This window comes from Balaenoptera acutorostrata, chromosome X (assembly GCF_949987535.1).
Source record: "Balaenoptera acutorostrata chromosome X, mBalAcu1.1, whole genome shotgun sequence".
NCBI classification, from domain to species: Eukaryota; Metazoa; Chordata; class Mammalia; order Artiodactyla; family Balaenopteridae; genus Balaenoptera; species Balaenoptera acutorostrata.
The window spans coordinates 128,722,538-128,747,162 of record NC_080085.1 but is presented as its reverse complement, the minus strand read 5'-3'; the positions used below and the strand labels follow the sequence as shown (position 1 = coordinate 128,747,162).

At 42.4% G+C, this 24,625-nt stretch overlaps 1 protein-coding gene across 1 annotated transcript in view; it reads right to left on the bottom strand.

Annotated features, from left to right (window-relative positions):
• The window catches only part of TMEM185A (transmembrane protein 185A), a 36,207-nt gene that overhangs the window by 8,712 nt on the left and 2,870 nt on the right, over positions 1 to 24,625 (bottom strand). The window contains exons 2-3 of the mRNA XM_057538704.1: positions 6,727 to 6,903; positions 3,702 to 3,909 (exon numbers count right to left, since the gene is read on the bottom strand). Of these exons, the coding sequence (XP_057394687.1) occupies positions 3,702 to 3,909; positions 6,727 to 6,903 (385 nt within the window). The remainder of the gene's footprint in view (positions 1 to 3,701; positions 3,910 to 6,726; positions 6,904 to 24,625) is intronic.

The following is a 24,625-nucleotide window of genomic DNA, read 5'->3' as shown; positions in this document are numbered from 1 at the left end:
CCTCGGGCCCTCCTCCTCCCGAACGCCCCGCAGGCGGCCCTCCTTCTGGCTCCAGCGCTCGCTGCGCTTCAAGGGCTCATCACTGCCCACAGGATGAAAGTCACAGGACGCCACGTGACCTGGCCCAGAGCTGCCCCAAAGTTCCCAGTTCCCAGGGCACTTAGCGACTCAGCAATCCTTTCTGAGGCCTCTGGGCCAAAAGAAACACCTAACAGTTCCACTGATTTAAGTCATTAGATCTAAACTGAGTACTTATCCTAAGTAGCCATCTAAAAAAAAAAAAAAAACCTCACGTTAACTGAAAGAAAAATATTATGCGTGTTCCATTCTTAACTAACGACAAGTAATTCCTAGTGGGACGTGTGTGCCACTTGGCACTGCACCATTCCTCAAGGCACTGCCACCCTCATCGTCTGCTCTCCGTAGGGATTTTTGCACAGTATTGCCTTCTCATCCCAGCAACTGCCAACAACTTAGACTCTTCCATAACACCATCGAAATGAACGTAGTGTGACCTAATAATAAAGCCATAAACTACATGGAGCTAGTAGTTCGTAGGGTGTCCCTACAGATGTCAGGGATCACTGCTTTTCCCTCAAAAATGTCTGGGATCCCATGGTGCCCCTGTGAGCTCATTATGGTGCCCTGGGCAGCTCAGCAACGCCTTGAGGACTGAGGACTGGCCCTTACTCAGCCCAATCCCTCTATGCAGACCCCCTTCTCCCCGGCTCCCTCCCTTACACTTTAAGCTCCAGGCATATTTTTCTTTTTACTGTGGAAAAATACACATAATGTAAAACTTACCCTCTTTGTCTTGAACCTCCTTCAGGGTACAGTTTAATGGTGTTGAGTACATTCATTCATATTACCACCACATGACTGTAGCTGTGACACCATCACCATGTTCCACCTCTAGGACTCTCTGCATCTTGCAAAACTGTGCTCCAGTCATACCTGAGTCACTGGTCCACTCAACATGACAGACTTTCTTCTGCATCTACGGCTTCTTATGTGTTATTTTCTCTGCCTGAAAATTACCATCCCCTTCCTACCTGCACAGGGCACCCTGGCTCACCCGGACTCCTCCTTCAGGGCTTTGGGGGAACCTAGCCCCAGTCATCCCCTAGCCAACGTAGGTACTCCTTCCTGGGACACAAGAACCAAGAGGGAGCTCAACTCTTGGCACGTGCTTTCTTCTCGTAGGTAGATTGCCAAGAGTGTGGCCATACTGCATTAAGAAAATACGGTTTCATGTCCAGCATAGTCCTAGCCCTTGTATATGCTTTTACTTTCTAAGAAACAAAGTTCCAAATGTTTAGTTTTCTTAAGCCTCCTCCTCAGCCCTCATCCGACAGTATTTACAGAACTTTCTCAGTGCTTTTCAACCTGGGTAATGCTGCTCACCTGCGGAAGAGCTAGGAAATGTGCAGGGGCCCTAATGGTGTCACGACGACTTGAGGGAGCACCTCCGCTAGTGTTTAGTGGGCAGAGGTCAGGGATAAGTGTCCTGAAATGCAGGGCACAGTCCTGTTCAACAAAACATTTCCTATCCCAAAGGCCAAGAGCATACCCAGCCCCCACTGAGAAACACGGCCCCAAATAGGTAAAATCGAGAATCTTTGATCTCAGTGATTTTGTTTAATGTAAGCTTTTATAAATGATTTTCAAAGCTTGGTTTTACTTCATTTTGCCCAGATAATAGAAAAAAACGCAAAGCAACAGAGGCACAAAGTAGAAAGGTAAGTGTGACTGGGTGGAAATGGTGCCTCCAACTAATACAGGGAATAGAGATTCAGGGGAAGTTGGATAAGGAGTCTGAAGCTCGTGTAGAAATCGGAGTTTACAAATGCGAATTTAGGAAGTGAGAGCACGTAAGTGGCAGCGGAGGAGGCAGGAAGCGTGAACAAGATCATTCAGAGGAAGTGTGCACAGTGAGGACAGAAAACGCCCAGGAATCCTAAGGAACAGCAATGCGCGAGGAGCGAACGGAGGAAGATACTTCAGAGAAGGAGCCGAACGCAGGCAGAGGGACCAGGGGTGTCAGGAGCTACAGAGCGGCCAGCGGCCAGACAAGATGGGGGCTTAAGAGGCCCCCGGATGAGGCCACAGGGCCCAGGGAGCGCGTGGCCGGAGCAGGGCACGCGGGGTCCCTGCCGCACTGGTTCCCAGAGCCTTTCTGTGAGGACGGAAGAGGCACGAGAGGCAAACAGAGGCCTGAGGGGGCACTGCTGCTGTTGTTCTGTTCTCCCTTTCAGATGAGAGAGCGAGGTCGCTGGACAGAGCGGACCAGTTCAGGAGCAAATTCTTGGAGGACCGGGCGGGGCAGAGGGTCTGAGGCGGGAGGGCAAGCGCAGGGAGGCTGAGAGCGGGCCCCCAGGGCTCCCCTCCCTCCACGGCTGCCCGGACCAGGGCTGAGGGGTCGCTCTCCCCGTGCCAGGCACAGCCGCTCCTGCCCCTCGGGGCCCTGTTCCCACTGGTGCCCTGGGGCCTGGCTCCATCACTCTCCCACTGTGGGTACCTCCCTCGCCAGGTTCACGTACCCTGAGCTGCCACCCACCAGCTCCCACTCTCCCTTCCGACCAACTGCGGCCTTCTTCCTCCACTCTCGACCCACGCAGCTCAACACGGCATCCACAGTGTCCAGTTTCCCCCCTCGAGCCATTCTGGACCCGGCTGTGGGCCCTCAGCTTCTGGGCAGTTCGGCGCACGGGCTTTGGAGTCGGGCTGCCTGCAATGGAATCCTGGCCCTGCCCCTGGATAAGCGGCCAGGAACAAATTCCCTACCCTTTCTGGAAACCAGGGATGGCAACTGCAGCCACGTCACGGGGTTGTTGCAGATCTTCAATGAGATCCTACTGCATGGAAGCGCCCAGCCCCAGGCCTGGTACACAGCAAGTGGTCAATAAATATTATCTGCTATTATTTTCATTACTACTATTAGCATTGCTAGCACTGCTTTTTCATTCGTGTGTGTAGCCCCTATGTTTAGGCCAAGAGGGCTTGGCGTATAGTAAATACTTGATAAATGCTTACTAAATGAACATATAGGCCCATCAGGATAAGCTAACCAGGGAGCAGACAAAGTGTTGGTCATGGGGTCTGAGGTGCTGTGCTGGTTAGTTTTATTACACGTCAACTTGGCTGGGCTGTAGTACCCGGTCATTTAACCAAACAATAATCTAGGTATTGCTGTGAGGGTACTGACTTTAAGAAAAGGAGATTTCCCTCCATGATGTGGGTAGGTCTCATCCAATCAGTTAAAAGGCCTGAAGAGCAAAAACTGAGGTTTCCTGGAGAGGGAGAAATCCTGCTGAGTGTCCAGCCCACCAGCCTGCGCCATCAATTTCAGACTCGCCAGCTCCTTCAAATAAACATCCTCATGTGTATATCTATCTGCACATCTACATCTATATCTACATCTACATCTATCCTACTGGCTCTGTTTCTCAGGAGAAGCTGGCTGATCCAGGTGGGCAGGGAAAGACGTGAAGCTGGAAGAAGCCTGATGGCCTCGGCGGAAAACCAGCGTTCTAAGTCAAGAAAGAGAAACGTGATTATTTCCATCATCTTTCGTTTCCTTATACACCATGATCTAGCGTTAGTGATCAACCTCTTCCTAACAAAGGACAAGAAGTCTCCATCACAATAACTGACCAAAAGATTTTGCTTTTTAAAACCTTCTTACATATACGAAATCTCACCTCCAGTGACCTGTCATGTCGAAAGCCCCAAACACAAGCTGCCACAGACACTGGGGAAACGAAGAAGAGCGGCATGAAGACCAGGAGCCAGAAGTGGCTGCCTCTCTCGACCCTGTCACAGAGCAGCACTTCAAACACCAGCAGGAGCAAGTGGATGCCCACCGCGATCAGCATTGCCTTGAACTCCACACACGTTTCCCCTTCTGCTCTGAAAAGGGACAGAAGGAGAAGAAAAACACCCTCAGTTCGGAATCTCCATAACAAGCAAGCAGCTCAGGGCAAACACCAACTCATGCGGATACTAAGGACTGTATTTGCAAATTTGACAAAAGGCGAAGGAAAATCAGGCAGAAAGCTAAATTAACATTCCTCCTTAATAGGCAATCTTTCAAACATCAAAGAACTACTACAGGACAAGAAATGAACATTTACAACCAAACCAGACTTAGACTTTGAACTGAATAAAGACGTTCTCAGGAGCGACAGCCACAGTTATTATTTCTTGACAGTGCACATAAACACTTTTGTTCATAACTTTAAATTCAACTACTTCCAAGATTATTTAAGCTGATTGCTTCTACTGCTAAAAACTGACAAATATCCCTTACATCTCACGATCCCTGTCTCTCAATGAATTAAAAACCATGTAAATCACATTTCATGCAATACTATCAAAGTAGCTCTAGTTTTATGAATAAGTGTGTGTTATATTCAAGAAAATACAGTAACTGTTGTTAGGTGCTATTTTAAACTGCAAATACAATTGTGAATGCCTTTTTATTTTCCTTTCTATTCCATTAGGATGAATTGACACCTGCAGATGATAAAGAAGAGCCATTAAAACTGTTCTTTAAATCAGTTAAAGCTGCTTAAGGATCATGCTTGGACTTAATAGGTTAACAATTAAAAAAATGATAAGGCCACTAACCAGGAAAATGCTTAACAATGCATTTGCAAGGCTGACAATGTTTCATTCAAAATATAGATGAAGGGCTTCGCTGGTGGCGCAGTGGTTGAGAATCTGCCTGCCGATGCAGGGGACACGGGTTCGAGCCCTGGTCTGGGAAGATCCCACATGCCGCGGAGCAACTAGGCCCGTGAGCCACAATTACTGAGCCTGCGCGTCTGGAGCCTGTGCTCCGCAACAGGAGAGGCCGCGATGGTGAGAGGCCCGCACACGGCGATGAAGAGTGGCCCCCACTTGCCGCAATTAGAGAAAGCCCTCGCACAGAAACGAAGACCCAACACAGCCATAAATAAATAAATAAATAAATAAATAAAATTAATTAATTAATTAATTTAAAAAAATATATAGATGAACATTTGTGATGTGTCATGTTGGTGATAAATACTTGTAAGTTTAGGACACAGAGAAAATGAGGTCAGTGGTTATTTCTATAGGACCCAACAATGTTCCATCGGACAGTACTGACACTAGAATGATCATGTCTGTACATTCAGGACATTCAACTATGCACATACAACTCCTTTTCTTAAGGGAATCTTGAAAGGAATCTTAAATTTAACCAACTGAGAAAAGTTCAGATAGCTTCTAAATAACTAGTGGAACTTAAAATGTTTAGCTATGTAACTTTTCATTCTTTGAGTAGCAAACATTAGATATCTGAAAATATCTCATAAAAAATAAAAGATTTATGGCCACACAGGTAATCTTAAAAAAGAAAAATCTAAGAACTTAAAAAATCTAAGCTACACGTGAATGCCCCCCATCTGCCAAGGCTCTTTGTGTAGCTATTTTCAAGTTCTTAGATATGTATGCGGTAACATATTTTACTCGATCTAAATCTCATTTTGAAAGTTCATAACAAAGATTTAAACAAGTTGAGATGGTCCCAACTTCTACACTTCTCTCACACGAGCAGCTGCACGGGTCCCCTTCTTCTCTCCCCACCTGCCTACCCGGCATTCCTTCACTCCTCATCTTCCCGGTGATGGTTTACAACAGCCCCTCACTCTCAAGTCCCCCTTTTTCCTTTCCAAAGCTCCAAACTTTGTGAGGGAGAGCAGAGAGACTCTTGTGGGCCCCAGCAGCACCAGGCTGCACACTGGAGTGAGCTCACGACAGGAACTTGGACCAGAAGAAGACCATCCAAGAAGAAAGGCGTGAGGGGACGGGGGGCGAAGGTAAAGGGTATGCCTCTGCCCGGCCCCCAAGGCTCTGCTCTCCTTCACGGCATCTGGGTCTCACCTTTTCCTGTCTCAGGACCTCACTGTTTCCTGGCCAAGCTGCCTCCTCCACACTAACAGTCCTAAACCCCAGGACTAGGAGATTGGGACAAGGGGAGACCCAGTTCCAGGACTGAGTGGAGAAGGATATATCCCTGATGGCCAAAGCTAGAACTGTGGTTTGTAGAACTGCTCCTACAACCATGATGGTTTGTTTTTTTTTTTTTTAATATTTTATTTATTTATTTATTTATGGCTGTGTTGGGTTTTCGCTTCTGTGTGAGGGCTTTCTCCAGTTGCGGCAAGTGGGGGCCATTCTTCATCGCGGCGCGCAGGCCTCTCACTATCGCGGCCTCTCTTGTTGCGGAGCACAGGCTCCAGACGCGCAGGCTCAGTAATTGTGGCTCACGGGCCCAGTCGCTCCGCGGCATGTGGGATCTTCCCAGACCAGGGCTCGAACCCGTGTCCCCTGCATTGGCAGGCAGATTCTCAACCACTGCGCCACCAGGGAAGCCCAAACATGATGGTTTTATACGTCCTTGTCTAGCATGGTATAACAGTTCTATATTTTGGATGCATGTTAGATTACTTAAGCTTTTGTAGGCTGGCTAGGAACTTAAGCACCTAAAATAACAGTGCATTTGTTAAAAAGTGGATATCAAACACTTAATTTTTAAAAACTTAGAACAGAACTCAGCTTGCCTATATTATAGTTCTTATAAAACCTCAGACAAGTAGAAAAGAAAACAGTCCTAACTTTATCAAAAGTGAAAAACAAGATTCTGCCCCCCCCACCCACTCAGAGTAGAGACCAAAAGGTTTTATAAAGCAGTATTACCGATATTGGGGATTTCGTGCCCAGACTCCAGTTCCAACCGAGGCTCCAACAATGACCATTAACTTCCACAGCCATATTGGAGCAAAGACAGCCCAGTAACTCCACTGAATGATGCCATCCAGACGAAGGGCCAGCAACACAGAGAATAGCAGCAGACAGGCATAGATGAGGAATTTACTAGGAGAAAAGCAAAATGATTAAAGAGGATTCACATTTACAAATATGCGATATTAAAATGAGGAGTAATAACAGCATTGCTTTTTAGCAGATGAAAAGAGTCACTAATTCAATAATCACATATCAAAAATTCTATGTAGAAGACATACTGTTGTTAGAGGATAAGACAAATATAAAGAAAACTAAAATAAGTTTCCTGCTTTCCAGGGCTTCCTGGTAGGAGGGAGTCCACACAGAAACATATAATTACAACACAGCATGGCACGTGCCGTAATGGTTCTATGGGTAGAGTGTGATGGCAGCCCAGAAGAGGAAATACGGATTCTGTCTGGGGGGACTGGGAAGCAGAGAGGTGATGACCCTGGAGCTGGTTCTGGAGGATACATGGAAAGCTGCCAGGCAGGAAAGGATATGAGCTGAGGAAGCATTCCAAGCAGAAGGAACTAGCCACCAAGACATGGAGACTGAAAAAAGTTGACAGGTTCAGGATATGGTCAAGTTCTGTCACTGACTAATTATTTGATTCTATTTTTAAACAGGTAGCCATCTGCCATATTCATATATAGTAATATTTTAGTATATGTATTATCCTTTTTGTGACTGAATTATACATATAAACGTACACTCATATTTCATATAAAAGGGACTTCATGAAGAGGATTTTTTAAAATATTAATTAGAAATTACATTGTTGAGGACTTCTACTTCCAGCTTTGATACAGTAAGAGGGATGGAGTTTTCCTTCCCACCTTAAACAAGAAACTGGACAAAATATATGAAACAACAGTTTTCAGACAGTGAACAACAGGCAGTGAAGGACCGTGATGGCAGAAAGAAAGAAAACAAAGGAGATAAACTCTATCAGTGCCCCAGCTTACTGCCTGGAGGCAATTTCCAAACTGCAGTAAGAAGGCAGTTAAAACCCAACCCTATTGACAATTACATGAAATATAAATGGTCTAAATACCAAATAAAAGACAAAGATTGTCAGGCTGGATTTAAAACAGCAAGATAACTATATGCTATCTATAAGAAACCTACTTTATCTATCTACAAAGTGACAGATAGATAATAAGGACAGAAAAAGTTATACCAGGCAAACACTAACCAGAAGAAAGTCAGAGTGACTTTATTAATATCTGTTTTAGTCTTCTATTGCTGCTATAACAAATTACCACAAACCTGGCAGCTTAAAAGAACGCACATTTATTATCTCACAGCTGTGTGTGTCAGAAGTCCAGACAGGCTTAGTTGGTTTCTCTGCTCAGAGTCTCATAAATGAAATCAAGATGTCAGTTGGCTGGGCTCTTCTCAGGTGACTCTGGGAAGAATCTGCTTCCAAGTTCATTCAGGTTGTTGGCAATCCTGTTTCTTGTGGTTTTAGGGCTAAGATCTTAGTTTCTTTGCTGGCTGTCAGCTGGGGGCTGCCCTTAGGTCCTAGAGTTCTCTCTCTGAGAAGAACACAGGCCTTTACATTCAAAGCCAGCAGCAGCATATCGAATCTTTCTCATGCTTCTGACTTCTTTTGCCATATGGCTCCTGCTTCCAGAGAAAGTGCTATGCTTTTAAGAGCTCATGTGATTAGACTGGGTCCACCTGGATAGTCCAGGATACTCTTCCTATCTTAAAGTCCACAACTGTGGTAGGCGGAATTCTAAATATGTTCCCCAAGATTCCTGTCCTCAGTTATTCAATCAAACACTAATCTACGTACTACCATGAAAGGACTTTGCAGATGGAATTAAGGGTACTAATCAGCCAACTTTAAAATATGGAGATTATCCCAGATTATCCAGTTGTGTCCAATGTAATCATATGAGCCCTTAAAAGCAGAAGAGGAAGGCATACAAGTAAGTCAGAGAGATGTGGCAGAAGAGGAGAGATAAGGCAGGGGAAGTCAGTGAGATTCCAAAAGTGAGAAGGACTCCACCTGCCTTTTCTGGCTTTGAAGATGGAGGAAGGGAGTCATGAGCCAAGGAATGCAAGCCGACTCTAGAAGTTGAGAATAACTCCTAGCTGACAGCCAGCAAGGAAATGGGGTCATTAGCCCTACAACCAGGAGGAACTAAATTCTGACAACAACCCAAATGAGTTTGGAAGCAGATTAATCTCCAGAGCCTCAAGAAAGGAACACAGCCCTGCTGACACCTTGATTCCAGCCTTGTGAGACTCTAAGCCGAAGATCCAACTGAGCCATGCTGTACCTGTACTTCTGACCTACAGAACTATGAGATAATAAGTTTGTGCAGTTTTAAGACACTAAATCTGTGGTAATTTGTCACGGATGCAATAAAAACTAATACTGTAACCTTAAAGACATCTGCAAAATCCCCTTTACCGTGTAACATAACATATTCATAGGTTCCAGGGCTTAATGGCCTGGATATCTCTGGGGGAACCATTCTGCCTACCACAATATAAGGTTAAGATATATTTTTGAACAAGGAATATTACCAGGGACAAACAGGGGCACACATAATGATAAAGAGGTGATTTGTGTTGAAGGAGGATCTAGCAACTGTAAATATTTATATACCTAATAACGAAGCTTCAAAATACACGTAGAAAACATTAATAATTAAAACATTAAGGAGAAACAGAAAAATCCACAACTATTACTGGAAATTAACACTTCTCTCTCAGTAACTGATGGAACACATAGAAAATTACTAAGGATATACAAGTTTGTAATAGCACTATCAACCAACATGACCTAATTGATATTGATAAAGCATTCCTCCCAACAACAGCAGAATACAAATTCAAGTGAAAATTCGGGTGCACATGGAACATTCACCAAGACAGACTGAATTCTGGGCCATAAAACAAGTCTCAACAAATGTAAAAGGACTGAAATCATACAAAGTAAATCTCTAAGCACAATGAGATTAAACTAAAAATCAATAACATAAAGATATTTGAAAAATTCTCAAAATACTTACAAATTAAACAATACTCTTCTAAATAATCCATAGGTAAAAGAAAAAAAAACACAAGAAAAAATTTTAAAATTCTGGACTGAATGAAAGTGAAAACACAACATACCAAAATATGTGAGATATAGCTAAAGCAGTACTTAAGGGGAATTTACAGCATCAAATGCTAAGTAGAAAAGTTCTCAAGTCAATGATCTATGATTCACCTTAAAAAACTAGGAAGAGAAGGAAAATTTTAAAAAATGAATGGAAGTAAATAATAAATATACACACAAGTATCAATGAACTACATAAGAAACATGTTAGAGAAAAATCAATGAAACTAGGGACTTCCCTGGTGGTCCAGTGATTAAAACGTCGCCTTCCAGTGCAGGGGGTGCAGGTTCAATCCCTGGTCAGGGAGCTAAGATCCCATATGCCTTGCGGCCAAAAAGCCAAAACATAAAACAAACAATATTGTAACAAATTCAATAAAGACTGTAAAAATGGTCCACATAAAAAAAAAGAAATCAATGAAACTAAAAGCTGGTTCTCTGAAAAGATCAAGAAAATTGGTAAACCTATACCTAGAGTTATCAGGAAAAAAACAGTAGACACAAATTACCAATACAAAGAATGAAAGCAGGGACATCACTACAAATCCTACAAACATTACAGGGATTAGAAGTGGATATTATGAACAACTTTATGCACATAAATTTCTTGAAATAAAGACATTATTAAAGTTCACACAAGAAGAAATATTCATATTCCTATATCTATTTAAAAAACTGAAATTGCAGTTGGACTCCTTCTCACAAAGAAAATGTCAGGGCCAGACAAAATCTACCAAACACATAAGGAAGAAATAGTACCAATTTTTCACAAACTCTTGCAGAAAAAGATGAGAGGGAAACATTTCCCAGTGTATTTTATGAAGCCAGCATTACCCTGATACCCAAACCTGACCAAGAAAGAAAACTACATACCAGTATCCTTCATGAAGACAGATGCAAAACCCCTAAAAAACAGGATATTGAATCCAGCAATATATAAAAAGGATATTACATTATGATTAAGTGTGGTTTGATATTACATTATGATTAACTGTGCTTTAGCCAGGATTGCAAGTTTCACTTAACATTGGAAATCAATTAATGTAACTCACTGTATTAATAGAATGAAAAAGAGAAGCCATATGATTGATTATTCAATAGTTCCAGAAAAAACATTTGACATAATTCACTACTCACTCAAGATAAAAAGCTCTAAACAAATTAGGGCTAGAAGGGTATCTAGAAAAAAAACCTAGTTAAAAATGCTTAATGGTTAAAGACTAAATACCTTCCCCCTAAGATTGGAAACCAGGCAAGTATGTCCACTTCAGTACATCTATTCAACACTGTACTGGAGGTCCTAGCCACAAATATAATATAAGAAAAAGAAATAAAAGGGATAAAGAGTCAAAAGGAAGGAGTAAATCTGTTATTTGCAGACAACATGATGTCTGTGTAGAAAATCTTAAGTACTCTACCAAAGAAGCTACTAAATCTAATAAGTGAATTTAGCAAAAGTTGCAGGATACAAAGTAAATATACGAAAAAGTGTACTGCATTTCTATATGCTAGCAATGAGAAAATGGACACTTTTTAAAAAAAAATACTACCATTTACTGCAACTTTCCTATAAACCTAATAATATTTACAATTAAAAGTTTACGAGGGCTTCCCTGGTGGCGCAGTGGTTGAGAATCTGCCTGCCAGTGCAGGGGACACGGGTTCGAGCCCTGGTCTGGGAAGATCCCACATGCCGCGGAGCAACTAGGCCCGTGAGCCACAATTACTGAGCCTGCGCGTCTGGAGCCTGTGCTCTGCAACAAGAGAGGCCGCGATAATGAGAGGCCCGCGCACCGCGATGAAGAGTGGCCCCCGCTTGCCGCAACTAGAGAAAGCCCTCGCACAGAAACGAAGACCCAACACAGCCATAAGTAAATAAATTAAATAAATTAAATAAATTAAAAGAAAAAAAAAGTTCATGAAAAACTACTGACAACAGTATCAAAATATGAAATACTTAGAGATAAATTTAACAAAATATGTGCAAGACATACTCTGAAACCTAACACTACCAAAAAATTAAAGATCTAAATAAATGGAGAGACACACCATTTTTATAGATTAAAAAATTCAATATTGTTAAAACTTACATCCTCTATTAGTTTCCTATGGTTGCTATAACAAATTACCATGAACTTGATGGTTTAAAACAATACACATTTATTCTCTTATAGTTCTGCAGGCTAAAGGTCCACAATGGGGTTCACTACGGTAAAACTAAGGTGTCAGCAGGGCCATGTCTCCAGAGACTAGGAGAGAATCCATTCCTTGCCTTTTCAAGTTTCTAGAGCTGCATTCCTTGCACTACTTTGGGCCCCTTCCTCCATCATCAAAATCAGAAGGGCAGCATCTTCAAATCTCTTTCTCTGCCTCAATCGCATGGCCTTCTCCTCCTAATAGTATCTCCTTCTGCCTCCCTCTTATATGGAAACCCATGAATGTATTTAGGGCCTGCCTGGATAATCCAGAATACTCTCCCCATCTCAAGATCTTTAACTTAATCACATCTTTTGCCATATAAGATAATATTCACCTTTTTGCCACAGAAGGTAATATACACAGGTTCCATGGATTAGGAAGTAGGTATCTTTGAGGGACATTATTTAGCCTACCATACTCATCAGATTATTCAAAAGATTCAATGCATGTAGTCCCATTTTTGCTTTTGTTTCTCCTGCCTGAGGAGACATATCCAAAAAAATATTGCTAAGACTGATGTCAAAGAGCATACTGCCTACGTCTTCTTCTAGGATTTTTATGGTTTCAGGTCTTACATTTAAGTCTTTAATCCATTTAAGTCTTTAATCATTTCTGTATATGGTATGAGAAAGTAGTCTAGTTTGATAACATCTTACACTGTCAGAATGGCTATTATAAAAAAAAAGACAACAGATAACAAGTGTTGGTGAGGATGTGAAGAAAAGGGAACCCCTGTGCGCTGTTGGCAGGAACATAAATTGGTGCAACCACTACGGAAAATGGTATAGAGGTTCCTCAAAAAATGAAAAATAGAACTACCATGTGATCCACCAATTCCACTCCTGGGGATTTATCTGAAGAAAACAAAAACACTAATTCAAAAAGATATATGTACCCCTATGTTCACTGCAGCCTTATTTACAGTAGCTAAGATATAGAGGCACCCTAAGTGCCCATTGATAGATGAATGTTTAAAAAAGATGTGGAGTGTGTGTGTGTGTGTGTGTGTGTGTGTGATGGAATATCACTCAGCCACAAAAAAGAATGAAATCTTGTCATTTGTGACAACATGGATGAACCTGCAGGGTATTATGCCAAGTGAAATAAGTCAGACAGAGAAGACAAATACTGTATAACTGCATTTATATGTGGACTCTAAAAAAGCAAATTAACAAACATAACAAAACAGAGTCATAGATACAGAGAATAAACAGGTGGTTGCCAGAGGGGAGGAGAGGAAGGGAGGAGAGAAATAAGTGAGGGAGATTAAGAAGCACAACTTCCAGCTACAAAATAAATGAGTCATGGGTATGAAATGTACAGTGTGGGGAATATAGTCAAAAATAATATAATATCTTTGAATAGTGACAGATGGTAACTAGACTTATTGTGGTGATCATTTAAGAATGTATAGAAATATAGAATCACTATGTTGTACACCAGGAACTAACATAATGTTGTAGGTCAATTATACCTCAAAAACAAACAAACCAATAGAAAAAGAGATTAGATTTGTGGTTACCGGAGGTCAGGGTTAGGGGAGGGGGAATTGGATGAAGGCAGTCAAAAGGTAGAAACTTCCTGTTATAAGATAAATAAGTATTAGAAAAGTATTTTACAACATGATAAATGTAATTAACACTGCCGTATGTTACACATGAAAGTTGTTAAGAGAGTACATCCTAAGAGTTCTCACCGCAATGAAAAATATATTTTTTCTTTTTCTTTTATTTTGTATCTATATGAGATGATTAATGTTCACTAAACTTACTGTGGTAATAATTTCATGATGTATGTAAGTCAAATCATTATGCTGTGTCTAAACTTACACAGTGCTGTATATCACCTATATTTCAATAAAACTGGAAGAAAAAAACACACAATAAAGCAAGGCACAATAAAGTAAAGCACAATAAAACGAGGTATGCCTGTATGCATTTAAAGTTCCACCATGTCTCTTCATGGCTTGATAGCTCATTTCCTTTTAGTGTTAAACAAGATTCCACTGGAATAAATAATAAACCACAGTTTATTTATCCATTCACCCATTGAGGGACATCTTGGTTGCTTCCAAGTTTTGGCAACTATGAATAAAGCTGCTATAAATATATAGAAAAAAAAAGATTCAATGCAATGCCAATGAAAATCCAAGCAGCCTCTTCTGCAGAAATTGACATACTGGTTCTAAAAATTATATGAAAATGCAAAAGACCTCAAATGGGCAGAACAATTGTGAGAAAGAACAAAGTTGGAGAAACTATACCACGTGCTTATACTGCATGTTTTCATGCCTTACTATAGAGCTACAATAATCAAGACAATGTAGGATTAGCATCAGGAGAGACACAGAGAACAGAATAGAGTCCAAAAACATACCTATACATACATGGTCAAAGGTGCCAAGGCAATTCAATAGAGAAAGAATTGGGCTTCTATAAATGGTGCTGAAACAACTGGATAGATGGGAAAAATGAACCTAGACTCTTAACCTCACAGCGTATGACAATCGTTGCTAAGGAGGTAGAGCAAATGGAACCCTCATATATCGCTGGTAGGAATGCAGTGTAGCCACTTTAGAAAGCACTTTGGTAGTTTCTCATAAAGTTAAGTATACCCTTACTCTACAGCCCAGCAATCCCATACCTAGGTATTTACTTAAGAAAAAGGAAAACATATGTCCACATGAAGGCTTGTGTTCAAATGTTCAAAGCAGCTTTATTTATAATAGCCACTGGAAACAACCCAAATGTCCAAAAACTGGTGAATGGTTAAACCAACTGAGGTATGTCTATTCAAATGGAATACTAATCAGCAGGAAAAAGGAACAAACTAGGGATGCAAGCAACAACATGGATAACCTCAAATGCACTATGCTAAGTAAAATAACTCAGACTGAAAACACAACACACTGTATGTCTCCACTTATTTGACATTGTGGAAAAGGCAAAAGTATAGATACAGAAAACAGATCAGTGTGATTACCCGTGGCTGTGTTGGGGGAAAGGATGACTACAAAAGGACACGAGGGAAGATTTTGCAGTGATAGAACTTTCCTATATCCCTATCTTTGGGTGGTGCTTACACAAGTGAATGGGCTTATCAAAACTCATAGGACTGTGCACTAAAAAAACGGTAAAATTTACTGCATGTAAAACATACTTCAATAAACCTGGCATATCTATTGATCTATCTACACATATACAACATCCATGGCTAACATTTACTGGCTATTTATGGAATGTCAGGTAATGTCACTTAAGCCTCACAACAACCCTACGAAGGAGGCACTTTCACTATTCCCATTTTACAGATGTGAAATGAAGGCTTCGAAGTTAAATAACTTGTCCAAGCAGCTAGAGGCTCACAGAGCTGAGATTCAAACTAAGATCTATTTGACTCCAAAGTCCTTTTAATTGAGTACTATACGATACTCACTTTATACTAATAATTCAACATTCTTGGAAAAGCTTCTGGATAGATACACACTGAGGCCTAAGCATGCTCCCCAGTGGAGAGGATTACGGACAGTCTTTACACTCTTGCTTATGACTGCTGATTTTTCTGCAAGGTACATATACTACTTTTGTATTATGAGAAATAACATAAGAAACTTCAACTGGAAAAAAAGAGAGAGCTTTTAAGGAGATGGGACCCACAAAATTCAACTCAGAAGCAAACCTCCAAGAGTGTAAACAATGGTGGGAGGGCCATCAGATTTGGAGAGATTGCTAACTAGAGTGTCTATATAGCCTTTTATTAGCATACTAATACTTTCACAGTATTCTCCGCTACAAAACCAGGGTAATATGTACCCCATAAGGTGGCCGTGAATATAAGATAATGAATATGAAAAGTGCTTTAGGTAAAGCATTAAATTAGTGGTTCTCAAAATTTTTTGCATCAGGACTCCTTTACATTCTTAAAAATGACTGAGGACTCTAGAGAGCTTTGTTTATAAGGGTTATACCTACTGCTATTTACTGTATCAGATTTGAAAACTGTCATTTAAAAGATATTACTTCATTAAAAATAATAATAAACACATTACATATTAACATAAACAACATAATTTTAATGAAAAGAAACTATTTTCCGAAATTGTTTTTAGAGTTTTGCAATTTTTAAAAAATGTCTGGCTTCATAGCAGACACCTAGATTATATCTATATCTGCATTCATTCTGTTGAAGTATGTTGTCTGGGTTCAAGCATATGGAGAAAAAAACTGACATCACAGAGATACGTCGTCAGAAAAGAACTGAGTATTTTGATTGCTCTTTCAGATAACTGGATATTTTTCTTCCACAGGACACCAAAAGTCAACAAGTGGTGGTTCCTTGATGTGGAATCTGAAACGCTATCAAGGAACTTTTTTTTGTTTTTTTGGCCACACCTCGAGGCTTACGGGATTTTAGTTCCCAGACTAGGGAATGAACCCAGGCCCTAGGCAGTGAAAGCACCTAGTCCTAACCACTGGACCGCCAGGGAATTCCTTCAGTGAACCTTTTGTAGTCTGCTACCTTAAAATCCACTGGTCTCTCTTGCACTTTGAATGAATCTTTTATCCCTGCATGATTATAACGCCATATAGGTCGACCAGAAAATACTGGTTCACTGAGTAATGAAGATCTTTAAACACTGACACATTTCACTATACAATAGCAACAAAAAAATCACATTAGTTAATATCACAACCCACTTCATCAGAAATCTTTTAAGTTTTGGAAGGCTGTCAAGCTCATGGTGGTGAATACAACTTTTCAGAAATTCGGGTTTTCCCTTGAAAGCTCAAGTTTAACCAAGAAAAGCAGAAAACACCATCAGTTGTTTTCCTCGAAGTAACAGGTTCACTGGCACTTTTCAGCAAACATCTGTCAAATACCCTAGTACACTTAGCCACAATCTTGTCTGTTAGCTGTCCTTCCAGGTAAAAATGGCGTTCCGTGAAAAAAGCAGCTCGCAACTCAGGCGCATGAGTGCTTTCCCTTGAGCCAACGACTACACTTCAGTGTATAGCAGATGGCCTTTAGGCGTCCTTCCTATTTCGTCACCCGGAATATTAAAATAGCTGTGTACACAAGGGTCAAGACTGAATGAGACTGGCATTTTTTCTGCTTTCTTAAGGAGATTCTTAAGTGAAGCAGACTTTTTTAACCTGCAAGCACACTATGAAGCATCCACTGACAATGAGTACGAAGTACGATTTCCTGGCACCAGCTTGCTTTGTGCTCAGTTTACCCGGCACAGTGCAAATGTCAACCCAGAGAAAGAGGTCGAGAACATCTTAGTATTATTATGAAAATAGTTCTGACCTCGCAGACCCCTGGAAGAGTTCTCAAGGCCCCAAGGGGGTCTGTGAAAAATAGTCTGACAACCGCTGCACTAAATACATGTTAGTTATGATTACTCATGCTCAGAAACAAGGGGAGGCTTTTTTTTTTTAATGAGGAGAAATGGATATCCTCACATGCCACTCACGTGACTGCCAACTGGTGCAGCCAATTTTAAACTTTTTTAAAAAATTTTATTTATTTATTTTATTTATGGCTGTGTTGGGTCTTCGTTTCTGTGCGAGGGCTTTCTCTAGTTGTGGCAAGCGGGGGCCACTCTTCATCGCGGTGCGCGGGCCTCTCACTGTCGCAGCCTCTCCTGTTGCAGAGCACAGGCTCCAGACGCGCAGGCTCAGTAGTTGTGGCTCACGGGCCCAGCTGTTCTGCAGCATGTGGGATCTTCCCAGACCAGGGCTCGAACCCGTGACCCCTGCATTGGCAGGCAGATTCTCAACCACTGCGCCACCAGGGAAGCCCAATAAGGGGAGGCTTTTACAAGCTGCCACAAAGAAAAAGAGAGCTACCACTGAAAAATGGCAAGAGAAGAATGACTTCGTTCCTAGACTTCGGAGAAGAAAAGGGCTTGAGGGGGATCCACGAGCTAATAGAAATGGAGTGATCACCACAAACAGAGAAAGTCACCAGCCGACAGGACTTTTTCTCTCTGACAGCAAAGAGGGATATCACAAAATCTAGAAAATCAGAACCGATTTGTCAACCAAAGCCCTCGGATACACATATCATTACCAGAAACAATGGACTGGAAAACAGAAAGGACATTTAAAAGAAAAAAGTGGGGGGAGAGTAAACCCTGTAAGCTAAATTCATTATCTTCCCTAAAAGAGTTCTCTTATTTAATAGAAGAAAAGAGTAGTGGAAATAATAAAAATTTAAATGTTGGAAAAGTGAGTATTTTATAATTTTTGACATAATTTAAAGGGAAATTAAGAGCTCTGGGTCTATTACATAAAAAATTAAAAATATAAAGGAAACAAGATGAACTTACAAGAGGACAAATAACAGTACAAAATATAACTCCTTCAAATACTGGTGCTGGAAAAATATAAAGAGGATGAAGTATCCTGGTATTACTTTTCTATTGCTGCCATACAAAATTAGCACCAACTCAGTGGCTTAAAAAGCACAAAGTATCTTTACAGTTCTGAATGTCGAAAGTCTGAAATGGTCTCACTGGGCGAAAATCAAGGTGTCACCAGGGCTGTGATCCTTCCGGAGGCTCTAAGAGAGAATGTTTCCCTGTCTCAGCAGCTTCTAGAGGCTGCCTCATAGCTTGCCTCATGACCCCCTGCTCCAGTTTCAAAGCTCCAGCACTCCTCCCCACATTGACTCTCTCTGACCTCCTCTTCTGCCTCCCTCTTCTACATTAAAGACCTGGGATTATGGGTCCAGCCGGAGAATCCAGAATAATCTCCCTGTTTTCAGGTCAGCTGATTAACAACCATAATTCCAGCTGCTACCTTAATTTCCCTTTACCGTGTAATGGAACATATTCCCAGGTTCCAAGGATTAGGATGTGGGCATATTTGGGGGAGGGGTGTCATTAGTTTGCCTATCACAGGCCTAAAATGAGAAAGGTCACTTACTGGATTAAAAAATAAAATCTAAATCTGTTGCAGCCAAGAGTCACAGTTGCAACCAATGACAAAAGTCAAACCAATTACAAGAAAGGAGATGACACAGGTTTATTATGACTGAGTAAGGACAAGAGAAGCAGTTTACTAGGACAGTAATTTGATCAATTAGATTTCAAAACAAAAAGCATTAAAACAACTAATAAAGAAAATCTAAATAATGAAAATCTAACAACATGACCATAGAATATGGAAATAATCTGACAAGATTTCTTGTACAAATATACAGAGATATTTTCATTGTGGGCTTCTACATGCTACTATTTTTTTTTTTTTTTATAAATTTCTGTTGTTTAAGCCTCCAGGTCTGTGGTACTTTGTTATGGCAGCCCAAGCAGACGAATATATCCTTTTTTTTTTTTTTTAAATTTTATTTATTTATTTATTTATGGCTGTGTTGGGTCTTCGTTTCTGTGCGAGGGCTCTCTCCAGTTGCGGCAAGTGGGGGCCACTCCTCATCGCAGTGCGTGGGCCTCTCACCATCGCGGCCTCTCTTGTTGCGGAGCACAGGCTCCAGATGCGCAGGCTCAGCAATTGTGGCCCACGGGCCCAGTCGCTCCACGGCATGTGGGATCCTCCCAGACCAGGGCTCGAACCCGTGTCCCTCGCATTGGCCGGCAGACTCTCAACCACTGCGCCACCAGGGAAGCCCCCATGCTACTATTAAATCATGACAGATAAAGCAGACAAAGTTCCTAAGGAAATTATGGAAATGAACGCTAGAGTAGATAAAAATAGCATGGTTCTATCGAAGCAAAAAAAAAATGCTTTCTTTACCTGTGTACAGATTTTTTCCAGAGGGAAAAAAAGGATCATGGGGCACCAATACAAAATACACACAAATCTAACTTAAAACTTTAAAAACTGAGCGTGTGGGAAAGAAACAGTCTCTGCCCTGAAGATGCTCAAAGACTAACAGGAGCAAAGGGGGATCAAGCAACTATATATCATGGCAAACTGGGACATGGAAGGTTCATTTCCCTGGGAGAGCTGGGAAGGGAGGTGGGGTTTGGGGATAGGGAATTCCAGACAAAGGGAATAAGAGTTTTTAAAGCATGAGACAGTCTTTTGTACCCCAGGAGACTAGAACACGTGGAGTATGCTCTGTAAATCTTGGGGTGTGGAGTGCTGGGGAGACGGGAGAGAAGGCACCAGAGGAAACAAGGGAAAGGTAGAATGGGGGATTTGAATACCAAGGTAAAGTCCTTAGAATTTATTACTAGGCAACAGGGGGCCGCTGAAGATTTTCTGAGCAAAAGAGTGACAGAAGGTAGAGAAGAGTGTGTAAGGTAGATTGTAGTTGGTAGAGACTGGAGGCAGAAATTCTACACAAGTCATAATAAACTGACAAAATAGACTGAAAATTGCCTAACCTGGGACTTCCCTGGTGGCGCAGTGGTTAAGAACCCGCCTGCCAATGCAGGGGACACGGGTTCGAGGCCTGGTCCGGGAAGATCCCACGTGCCGCGGAGCAACTAAGCTCGTGCGCCACAACTACTGAGCCTGCGCCCTAGAGCCCGCGAGCCACAAGTACTGAAGCCTGCGAGCCACAAGTACTGAAGCCCGCGAGCCGCAACTACTGAAGCCCACGTGCCTAGAGCCCGTGCTCCGCAACAAGAGAAGCCACCGCAATGAGAAGCCCTCGCACCGCAAAGAAGAGTAGCCCCCACTCGCCGCAACTAGAGAAAGCCCGCGCGCAACAATGAAGACCCAGTGCAGCCCAAATAAATAAATAAAATAAAATAAACCGTGATCACTGTAGAAAAAAGAAAGACTGATAAAAAGCTCCAAATATAAAAAAAAAATTTTAAACTAAACATAAAAATAAAAAAGCCTAAACTACTATGAGTTACTTTTCAAGAAACATTCAGACCAGAGTCCAAGTATAAAAACAGACTGCTCAATTCTCCACACATCAGCAAATGGAGGTTCCAAAGGATATTCTGGCATCAAACCACTACTTCCTTAATTTCACTTTTCCAATTACACCTTAAAAGTGAATTTACCCCACTCTCATCTGAGTCTGTAATGCCAGTACAAGATCACTAAGTAGTGTCACATGGGTCAAACTACAAAGCTAGTATCCTCTCTGAAATGTACACAGAGCTTTCTGCCTGAGGCTCAAATTCCCTCTCTCCACCTTGGGCGGAAGGGAAAAAAGGATTTAGAGAGGGAGGGAATATACCCAGTAAAGAGATGACACTGTGCGTACAAACGTTCTATTATCTTGTTTTCTGCAAGTCAAAAGAATGCAGCTGGACTCTTTTTAGACCCATCAGTTTTCTCCAGGGAAAGCTGCTGGCTTTAACTGGAGCAGGCACACATGCACACACACATGCTCTGGGCGACACATCCCTGTGAGCGCCTCTCTGTCTACAACTTTAGAGAACAGCTCCAGCTGACAAACTGCTAATTGACACTCTCCCAGCGTTTTAAAGGAACTGCACCTCTTACACTGAGCAGAACCTTACGAACAAAATTTAAAGTCATTTCCTGACAAGAAAGTACAAAAGCCAAATAAAAACAAATCACTCTTGAGGAGGACTAGACAGAGCCCGGGCCTGTGGGAACTGTTTCCCAGCTGTGTGGTTGTGCGTGGGTCACTCTCTCCTCATTGGGTTGCTCCTGTATCCACTCATGAAGATAAGGGGATATGAGAGCCCTGTGTAAATGATGGATTTTACCCATTTTAGCTGCTACTACTATTACAAAAGAGAAAAGTTATAACAATCTCATTTAGCCATCAGTTTTCTCACTATTAGGTCATAGGTGACAAACTACGAATTGTCAGTTATAAAGAACCTATCTCGAGAGTTGAAGGCTTTCATCTTAAATTCTAGCCTCCTCGTACAGGCATGGCCTATAATCAGGCAAGGCAATTAGAAACCCCAAGCTCAATACTGGGAAGCTTCACTCCCAAAGTCCTAGGAAACGACCTAAAATGCCTCCAGTCCACTGCCTCTCCCCTACAACACAGAGTTCCCCACTGGCTCACAGCAATCTGTACTCAACATCCACTCACTCAGCACATTTATCCAACACCTCACCCTCCTGGCCTTCAAAGAACTCACAGCCAAGAAACATATGCGTGTAATTAGCAAGTAACGGGAATGATATTTTTGAAACCAGAAATTCTGCATTCAAATGAGACGGGTCTCCTTTAAACAGTCCCCCTGGGAGGCAATGCACTAATTCCACTTCCTTGCTCAAACCATCTTTGGAGCTTTCCTCCTGGAATCGCCTTGAGAGCCTGCAGTCCGTTTTTCTGAATACCCCCAGTGGTGCCAAATCTTCACTGAGAGTGGATTTTTGGAAACGGCCAAAAGTCAGTCAGAGCCAAGTTTAGTGGATAGGATGTGTGATCAAACTAGGCAGCACTAGTTTGGTTTAAAAATGATATACGATTATAAAGCAATGAGATGGATTTTCTTACAGGATTTGCTTCCAAGGAAATTTCAAATGAGTAACAAGGGGTATGAGCAATGGAATAGGTATATATTTACCTTTTCCCTAAGTAACTGCTTTGAAAGATAATACTCATTTGGATGCGTAAGCTCGAACACAAGGTTTGCTTTGCTTAATCACAACTCATAAATAGAAGGCTCCTTAGTATATCGGACCTCCTGTGCCACGGCTGGGGTGGGGGGATGTCACTAAATCAGAAGGGGGGCATGCATACCAGAAAGAGCACAGGTTTCACAAGGAGACCAACTTGTTCGACTCCTGACTTGGCCCCTCACCGCCTGTGCGACTTCAGGGAAGTCACAAGCTAAGACTCTGCAAAACAAGGCTGACATCGAACTCAGAGGGCTGTTGTAAAGGTTCAAGATAATGGGTGCAGAGCACTGATATTGTGCCTGGCACGTGGTAGGTGTCCCAGAAGTCATAGCTATTATTAATAACCTCAGTATAATCAACAAGCTTTTCTTACTAGAGGTAGTTTGAGATGACAGAATGACAGATAAACAGACATTTGGGTGGTGAAGAGGTCATTGACAGTACCAACATACACTCACTATTGATGGATCTGGAGCCTGCTTTAAGAAAAAAAACAGTAATGTGTCAAAAACATTTACAGTAATTGTTAACACTACGTGTAGTATTTTTAAGTCACGTGACAGGCGTTGCCCGCAATGCCCCTACCGCACTGACCTTTCAGCACTGTCTTAACACACCAGGCCGTCCCATGACCCCGCGCCTCTGCATACTTTGTCCCTCCTAAGATGCCTTTCCTGCCCTCTTGTCTGACAAAAGCCTATAACTATACCCTTCAGAATCGAGCTGTGGAACCTTCCCTGCCCAGCTAGACAGAATTAGTGGCTCTGCCCCTTGCGTTCCCGCAGCATTGGGTTCTTTGGTTCTTCTGTCTGGAACGCCTCGCCCTGTGTTGAATTTTAATGTTTCCATTTCTGCTTCTTCCGCCGGGCTCGAGCGGGGAGGGACCACGTCCCATTCACTCTTGTACTTCGGGCGCCCGGCACATCTCTGGCACACAGTAGGAACCAGGGAGATGTGTGAGGAGGTAATGCTTTACATATACTTTACAAATGCCTCTTAAAGGTCAGGTAGCTGCCTGTTGTTAATTACCCGCAATCACATTCATTTTTCCAGACTTCGAATAAGACACAAGATCACTCACACAGACTCCAGAATGGCTTTAGATGTTGCAGCATATGGAAGTTTCTAAATGCTACTGACCTCAGGACTCCACCCCCACACGACGGAATGGCCAGAGCAGCGTTCCTCAGCCTTTGTCCCAGTCCAGGACACCTGCGGGATGCACCACACTCCATCTGGAGCTCACTGCGGCTGACTCAGAAGGCCTAGCAGAGTTCTCACAGCCTTCGAGCACTGCCTGGCTACCAGGGCTGAAGGGCCTTCTCTGAGCCAGCAACTGCACAAGGCAGCAGGAAATCCCAAGGCTCCGTGGTGGGGACAGGGCGCCGGCTTAATGCCACCTACTCCCAGATCTCTACCTCCCAGGAACACCTCAGGATCCAAGTCTGTCAATTCCGTATACTTCTAAGAGTTTGCCTATTCAATAAATAGGGCTCCCTAGCTGTGAGGAAGCCTTGGGCATTCAGGGAAGGACTTGGTGGGTCCGGGGTGTCTGCTTCAGCAAGCCTTAACCTATGTAACTAAAAAGAAGCTCATGATCAACCAGTGCTGAGCCAGATGGAAGTAGGCAGAGGGTCAGCTGGCAGTCCTGTGCATCTGAGTGTTGACAGTTGTGAATCATTCTCTGTCAGTGTAGTTTTCCAGAGCCTTGGCAATACAGTAGCGGATTCAGACTCCCAAGATCAAAAGGTTGGAAAGGAGATCTGGAGCCATGGCCCATGCCTTGGGGCCCGGCAAACCACGACAGTGACTATTCCTGTGACACACGCAACCCACAGAGGCAAGGCAGCCACGGTCTGCTTAGCGCCATGGTGTTCCCCGCTCTCCGGTGGAATGGCTGCATTCTGAAGGAGGGAAGAAGGTGAGAGGAAAGAGCACCAGGCCGCAGACCAGG